Source organism: Mya arenaria, chromosome 8 (assembly GCF_026914265.1).
Source record: "Mya arenaria isolate MELC-2E11 chromosome 8, ASM2691426v1".
Lineage (NCBI taxonomy): Eukaryota > Metazoa > Mollusca > Bivalvia > Myida > Myidae > Mya > Mya arenaria.
In genome coordinates this window covers 51,202,985-51,211,784 of record NC_069129.1, presented here as the reverse complement: position 1 = coordinate 51,211,784, position 8,800 = coordinate 51,202,985, and the positions used below count along the sequence as shown (strand labels likewise).

The window sequence follows — 8,800 nt, the reverse complement described above, 5'->3', positions numbered from 1 at the left end:
TTAACAAATTTGAAAATATTATGAATAGTAATCATAGAACAACAATATACAATTTGTCAAAATTTATTTTCTTTGCTACTCAGCGTAGACACTCTTTATTAAATTAAACGTCTTTTTATATTTATGATAATGCCTACAAATGTTTACTGTTAATGTTACTAACATTTATTCAATTGTCGCAGGATGTCACATCTTTCCTGTTTGTTTATATTCTTGAAAATTTTCAATGTACATGTACATGTACTTTTCTCCATTCACTGTTTGTTTTTGCTAAAAACGTTGTATAATGTTTTCATGCAATAAACATATACATACATACATATTAGTAAGCTCGGTAAAAATAGTGCAACAGAATATCGTTCTGCGCAGTCATACTTTTCTACTAGTTTTACGGTAAACTTGGGCTATACTTATGACTTTAAACACCGAGAAACTATAGAATTAGTTTCAATGTCAGAAAAGTATTCCAAATAGAGAGGAATACACTGAATAGAATAGTGCACCTTTCTGCAACACGTACACTTACATATACTCGCTTAGTAATAACGTTGGATTCTTGTCCTTCAAAATATATTGATATTCTAAATGTTAAACACTGAAATCAATTGTGTTAGACCGGTTCTTGGGTTGCCTAGTATTAATTCGCAGGATAGTAATCCGACGGGAGTATATGCTACAAAAAGCTATGTTCATTTATGTTTGTATTAAGATTAAGCATGACTGCGTTGAACGATATTCTGTTGCACTACTTTTACCGAGCTTACTAACATGTTCCTGGACCAGTTGAATACAATTGTGTTTTTTATGATGAAGAGTGCCAGATTAATTCATCAAATGTTGTTTTCCTTTGGTAAAACATAGGAAAAAGATATATTATCAGTTGTTTGTTCCTGCGATGTTTATGAGCCTTATAACACAAGCAATGTCATTTGCTGCGCTTTATGCATGACAGATGTGTAGTATCCGGAAAAATTCGAAACAAGACATATTATCCAATCGTTAAAATATCGTTGATAAGTAAAGTACGTACTAAAAGATTAGCTTAGACCTGTGTTCAGAATCACAAGTTTAAAGTTAGATTAGATAGTAAGGCTCCAATAGACCATGTGAAAAGAAATCAAATAAACAATACAATCATCAATCCATGAATAAATTTATATATCATTATTCTCACTTAAAATGTAACTCATTAATTATTTCCAAGCACACAACGACCGGATTCCAACATCATACTGAGAGGATTCGTATTCTGTTAACAATATATGTTGTACTTTCTTTTAAACTGTAATTTTACATCCGGTTCGATGGCGTCATAATTTGTGTTATGTGCATGACGTCAATTACTGTACAAACACATTAAGAACCAAACTTCTATTTTTGTTAATTGATGAACTCAAGAGGAAAGATCACATTTTCCTCTTGAGATTTAGATGGAAAATAATCTACGTTATTCAAATGACTCTTTATCATGAAACAAAATGAGAAATACACGTTTGACTTTCAGGGATTTTGCCAAATGAGTAATTACAGTTTACATGAGGATTCTCTGACCGATTTATATATAGCATATAAACTTAACGTGTTAACACTGTGTACACTGGTTCTGAAGTCGGGTACTACATCCATAACACAACAGTGCACAGTTATTCTGAGAGGGATTAATGAGACTGAAAACAAAAATCTTGTATGTGATTCTAGTGCTGATGGAACAAATCTGATCCGATGGCACATACAAACACCAGTACTGTGGCTAACCGAGCAAGGTACTGTTCAAGTCAAGCCTTAGACTGGATATCAGGAAATCCTTTAAAGCAGGGTAGGGGGTAGCTGGCTATAGCATTCTACTAGATGATCTAAAGTAATAATGGTTCCTGTTGACGTGAGATCAAACATATATCAAAGTATTTTTTGAATCAAGTTCAAAATAAGACAACCATGTTTACGTTATTCAATAAAATGAATGTGTCTGGTGGGAGCACCGAATGCGAGTTACAACTTTCGTCTATTAATATTATTTTCTCGTCGCAAACGGATATAACTCTACATTTTATGTCAGATTTAGAGTACATGTATTACAAACGTTGTTAAAAGGCATAATAAATGGATGAGTGTACATCACAATCATCAAGTTAGGTGTTTGTTTTCGGACATGCCATCCACGAAAATTTGGCGCCATACATAACAGTATCGGCCCATTCCGAGATCTTAAACTTAAAATATGCATTGGTCATCTCCGTAATTGACCCGCTAACACGGACATTTGTATTATGGGCAGAGTCCAAGACCTTCAGTCCATAAACGATAGCCGGCTTGCTCTTGAAGGCCGGCTGAAAGTTGATGGTCAAGGTCACAGGGTAAGACGGACGTGGGTTATGGTGAGGTCCAAACTCCCCAGACTGGCATTTTTCCTCAAGTGATGTGTTGATTCCTGAGACAGTTTCTTTCAAACTCGCCATTCGTTGTTCTAGTGCGGCGTTGACGTTGACCAACTTTGATTTCAGAAGGGTCACATCCTCTCTCAGTAGAATCACGTATCTGTCTGTCTGTAAATATTGTTTTAATACATTAAATGATTAAATTAATTATTTATTTGACTGTAACTTTTCAGACGCAGAAAGAAAGAAACTTATCAAACACTATTAACATCCGAATACGTATATGCTAGAAAAAAAATATATTCAAGCAACAAACAAATGCACTTAAAAAAGTAAGATAATATATGTGTATATGTTGAGAAGTGATGGGTAGTGTATAGCTTTACAGATTGATACCTCTTGAAAACGATGAGTTCTTGCTGTTAAATTGATGATATTTCTTGTTTGATGTCACTGAACGTACATTACATGTTGTCTTGTTTGTGCATTATATGCATATTCCCAATATATTGTTCAAGAATGCTATTGATTGATTATAGAAATCACGCTTATTGAAACAAACTCTTTCAGATAGGGAAAATATCAGTAATTATCTTTAAGTCTTGCTATTGTGTGTGTGTGTGTGTGTGTGTGTGTGTGTGTGTGTGCGTGCGTGTGCGTGTGCGTGCGTGCGCGTGCGTGCGTGTGCACATGTAATTGGATATATCAGTGCTGTAAAGTATACCAGAAGAGAAAAATGTTAACGTGCAAAAGTTTTAATTTACGCTTATTTTATCCTCACACTCACACACCATGTCTTTGTTGGATAAACATCATTTTTGTTCCTTTGTATGATCAATGGCTTAATCTGTATAAGTGATAATTTCCTCAAATTAGAACCTATAATGGGTGATAAGAAATATCAATCAAAATAATAATTTAAATATACATATTTTGTCTAAATGTGTTTCATTTTACACAATGATTGTTCACTTATAATAAATCGGTCTTCCTTGAATCACTACATATAAACCTCTGTGAAAGCATGTTAATTAATTAAGGTATTCGCTTTACACGGATTTGCTTGAAATAATCTTATTCATTTGATTGAAAGTTAAATTTATGTCTGGTACCTCAATATATCAATTGAAAGGAAATTTGCCGCTAATCAAGGAAATGTCATTGAAATGGTCGATATGACGTTCTGAATGTTAGTTTTCTGGCGAAGTGAATAAATTTGCCTTTAGTTTGCATATAATCATTGAAACGAAAAACTCGATTTATGAAATGGGATTAATATTTGGTAACAATGATTGATGAAGTATGTCAAGGTCAGTCCAGAACGGTTTGTTTTTATTTCAACGCAAAGGAAATAAAGTCGTTATGATGGGATTGTATTTTTAGGTAAGGCTGTGTATGAATATCACAATTTTTACCGTTGTCATTTTGTCTGTCAACAAACTAAAGTAATTGAACTCTATAAAACATTGTGTTAACGCATATTTCCCGTGCGAAAAATTCCAGAAACGATATATCTAAAGGAAATACAAAAATGCGTTCCGTTAGAATTTCAAAACAAATGGGTCAAAAAAGAAAGGGTTTCGGAAATTGGAAACATTGTTTAAAGGGGGGCGCATTGATGCAAAAAAGTATAAGGATTGTATGTCGAAAGTATTTTGCAACGTCAATTCCAACAGCACACTGTTGTCTAGTACGTGGGTGCAAGCAAACATCAGTTGATTAATCCATCGGATGTGATTTTATAATTTTATATGACAGTCGAGTGTTTCTTCTCAAATTAAATGTCTTTCGAAATTTGTTTTATTGTAATGTTAATGATGCCTAATTTGTCAAAATATGAATAAAGAAGGATACACAGATAATACAAATCATTAGCAGGATATCACTAGTTAGTATATAGATATACAAGAACATTATTTAATATGAATTAAAACGAAAATTTTCACCTTAAACACAAAATTCATATGTACCTGATTTTCTTGAATTCTTCTAATCTCCGTTTTCGCCTCAATAAGCTCTTGCTTAGTTTGAACTTGTTCGTTTCTTAGTAGAGCCAATTCTAAATTGACGGTGTCAATCTTTGATGACAAAACTTGGTTCGGTGTTGGCACACACAAAATAACATGCACGCATGTCGCACATAAAATTAATTTTAAGTAACGCATCTTCGCAATCCTGCAGTTCTAAATTCGTAATGAATTTTAAGGACGAAAAAGAGACACAACGATGTATTGGCTTAAATGCATAAAACCACTCAATATATATACACCTATTTTGCTACAAAATATTTTCAAAGAAATCCTGTTTGCTAGATAAACAGATACGTTAAAACTGACGTTTGTAAATATTTACGTTTAATTAAACGTTATTACGTTTATTGATTGAGTAATGCATATAGAAATGTTTTCCTAGAAATCCTGTTTGCTAGAACGTTTTCCTATAAATCCTGTTTGCTAGATAAACAGCTACGTTAATGCTGACGTTTGTAAATATTTACGTTTAATTAAACGTTATAACGTTTATTGATTGAGTAATGCATAAAGAAATGTATTCCTAGATATCCTGTTTTCTAGATAAACAGCTACGTTTATACTGACGTTTGTAAATATTTAGGTCTAATTAGTTATTACGTTTATTGATTGAGTAATGCATAAAGGAACGTTTTCCTAGAAATCCTGTTTTCTAGATAAACAGATAATGCTGACGTTTATGATATTTACGCTTCATTTAACTTTTTTGCGATTTTTCATTTTACATACGTCATGTTTTAATAGTGCACAGAGTGTAAATACATTTCATTTAATACATAATTCAACATGTGCTCTCACTTAACTTTGTTGATTTAAAGGTTTTCTCAATTATAATGTAGCACTGCTGTATTTCAAACATGTTTAAATCAAGACAGATTTGAGGTTTAAATGTTTAAAAAGTATTGAACTCCAAATCTATGTAAACTGAAATATTAAACGATATCTTAACTTTATTAATTAGAGATCTCTTCAAATATTAATAAACCTATCTAAATAAATCGAGTTCTTCAAATCAACTAGAAGTTTCTTTAAACATTTGTTGTCATCATTATGTTGTTTTGCAACAACTCATTAGATGCCCTTATTAACTGAATACGAGGGCTCTCCAAATCATTTGAAGAGAAAACTTACTTATTTTTTTCTAAGGGAACGCATTATTTTGAGACTAATTAAATTTTAATAAATTTGTACCTATAAACTTTTTATTTATCTGCATGTATAATAATCTTTTTTGCAATAGAGCTTACGTTTTCGAATTCTCATTCTATTTCATTTTGCAATTCACTTCGTGTATGTGCTTATTTAACATTCTCACTTACATATCAGTCATTGTACATGCTAAATATATGGGTAGCTTGGTTGACGTTTTTACGTATTCAAACATAAATAAATAAATAAAAACATTTAAAACCATGAAAACGCGTTAAAATGTAACTAATATGCATGCATTTACTTAATTTGTGTGTGTATTTCATATTTCTGTAGTGTGGCCATGTGCTGTTAAGACCAATCTCATTAAAATCAGATCCCCAATACACGCTTCACGACATTACGCTATGTGTACATAACGTAATGAAAAGAAGTGAACGTCACGATATGATTTTAATGAGATTGTGTTAAGACTAAAGTCAAAATTAATGTTCTGTTCTGTAACCGATTTGAAGAAAGTTCTTATACCATTAATGAGATATTTTAAAAAAAAAGTATTGTATTAACTTAGCTTAATTGTAAACCATGACATTATTAAATACATGGACAATTGAACAACGCTTAAATTCAATACGATTGCATCTATTGACTTAATGTGTTTTCTAAACTATATAAAGAGCTCCTTTAATGGAGTGATTTTCGAGACATATTCAATTGATGCCACGATTTGTTCAATTGTAGCAACCATAAGATATTAAAGATAACGCAATCGTACATAAAACAGTTAACCTTTGTTTTAGCTTTATTTCACGTGGTAACATTTAACATTTGTACTCTTAACCTCGTAAACATCATAAAAATAATTAATATCAAGCATTGTTTCAGACAATTAAGAATAAATTTATTTTGATACCAGTAGGGCTTAGTTTGCCAGCAGGATACTAAAACCATGTTAAGACGACGGGAAACACAAGCGGATCAACATGTTTACTTTTTCAATGTAAAAGAGAAAATACACATGTAGCAATAAAATAATTGAAATGATTGAAAGAAATGATTTTAAATTGTTTTACAAAAGAGAGGGTGTTTTAAGAGTTTTGTTATTATTACAATTCATAAATTATTCCAACTTGTTGAAGCTTGGGTGATCTTCAATGTAATATTATATATATTTAGTTATAATGTTTCTACAAATGGCATTCAAACAAATAATGAAATTCATCACAATTGAATTTGTATTACAAATAGGCGGATTCTATGATTATTACAGTATTATAAAGGCGTCATACCTTTTTAACAAGCAATATATGATAAATTTTAATAATCTATATGAAGCTTCTCGGTTATAAATCTAGATATTGATGAATAACAAATATGATAATACGTGTTTCCAGTATTTAATTGCAACATTCTGTAGCATAATAAATCAAATTATAGAATAACTTTTGTTCCGGGGGACATGTGAATTGAGTATGTACATGTATAGATTGATTTATTTATTTATTTATTTAGGAATCTGCGCTAAGTAAATGACTTTCAGTGTAAATACATTCCGATATTATTTTAAAGAAGACAGCACACTGGTTAAACGACATTATTTCATTATCAGGGCTCATCCTAGACAGAAATTTTAGGGAGAGGTCGGAAAATTTTGAGATTTTAAATGTCAAATGGTGGGTTCTGGTGTGCCCTGGACAACTTTTCTATGCAATTAAATAGGTGTTTAAATTGTTTTAAAATAGTCATACTGGTTTTTAGTCGGAATTAATTTGTTGTATATATCTTTAAAAAAAAAGTCAAGTTTCAAACATTTTATTACATGCAAACCTATCATGCACACATAAATATATATCTGAATTTAAATACATGATAAATAAATAAAATAAGCTAATAAATACAAACAAAACTGGCTGAAATCAAACAACATGACATCAATTGTAAAAAACAAAAAAGTAGTCAATATATCATCACATCCTAGTTCTCAAAACAAGAAGCACTATACACTTGATCAGTCTACACAATGTAGGTCTCAAGGTCAGCCGAGATCAGCACCTATGGCCCCGGCAAGCTGGAGGTGGTACTGGAATTCCACCTTGGGGAGCTCCCGCTTTTCCAGGTGATAGGCAGTCTTAAGGAGCTTGACCCCGAGCTCGTCATCCTTGGACAGTTTGGCCAGTACAATTTTCTTCATGGGTTCCTGGGAACTCAGAACTGTCTTTTCCAAGGCGGCCTTGTGCTGATTTGCTGAAAATACACAACATATTTCACAGTATCTCATCATTTTCAGCTGTCATTTAAAATAATTTGGGCATATATTACAACATGTTTTAAAATATATTAAGCCAGACACCTTAAAATTAATACCACTTTGAATTGATTTATCTGCGGACTAAGCAATGCTTCTATTGTTTTAATAAATACTTACACAAGCCATGTCTCTGATGATTGGTTGTTTTTGCTGGTTGGTCATGTTCACGGGCGTAGGCGTTGTCCAACTTAGCACCTTTACAAACTTCGCAGTGCCAATTTTTATCTGCATCTTCGTTGTACCAACTGAAATTATTTTGATAATTTGACTTTTTGAATGATTTCTTATTTGAACTGTCGATCATGTCATCACTTTCAACACTGTCAGCTTTACGTTTCAGGCCTGGGGAATCCCGCAGAAGCCACGTAGAAAGCATGATTACTATTCAACAGAATCCAAAATATCTCGTATATAGAATATTGATGTGAACCGTTCGAAGAAAAAGTAATAATGGAAGCATTTCTGAAATACAAAAAACAACAACCTGGAACTGTGATTCGCACTTGCCCTTCTCGCTAACTTCGCGATAATCACACCCAATTAAGTTCATTTGTCATCAGTGCACATCATTTAAACCGCTATTGTCATAAAGTATAAATCCTAATTGGCACTAATTGACATTTACAAACATCGGCAAGTGTAAATATTAATCCCTTACAATTTTATTACATCAATGACATGTACACAAAGTCAATGGTGCAAACACGTGCCTCGATTGAATAAAACAAGCGTTCTCATTGGCTGAAGTCAATGGAGCATATTTACTAGGTTTAACACGATTGGCTGTTTGTCAATCGAGCTGACAGGCGGGAGGCAGAGTCGCTCTGTTTATCATAATGATCAGGACACATATTAGTAAGCTTGGTAAAAATAGTGCAACAGAATATCGTTCTGCGCAGTCATACTTTTCTACTAGTTTTACGGTAAACTTGGGCTAT

General features: G+C 32.4%; 1 protein-coding gene across 1 annotated transcript; it reads right to left on the bottom strand.

Moving 5' to 3' along the window:
• On the bottom strand, positions 1-4,585 carry LOC128242262 (uncharacterized). Its single transcript, XM_052959354.1, has 2 exons — positions 4,346-4,585; positions 1-2,543 (listed from the first exon to the last, which is right to left on the bottom strand). The coding sequence occupies exons 1-2, from the start codon at positions 4,538-4,540 to the stop codon at positions 2,130-2,132; spliced, it is 609 nt and encodes a 202-aa protein (XP_052815314.1). The 5' UTR covers positions 4,541-4,585; the 3' UTR covers positions 1-2,129.
• Between the last annotated feature and the right edge of the window lie 4,215 nt (positions 4,586-8,800).

Coding starts and splice junctions, on each gene's coding strand:
- LOC128242262 (XM_052959354.1), bottom strand. CDS start 4,540: ATGCGTTACTTAAAATTAATTTTATGTGCGACATGCGTGCATGTTATT. Junction 2,544..4,345: donor GAAGAATTCAAGAAAATCAG/GTACATATGAAT, acceptor CAATATTTACAG/ACAGACAGATACGTGATTCT.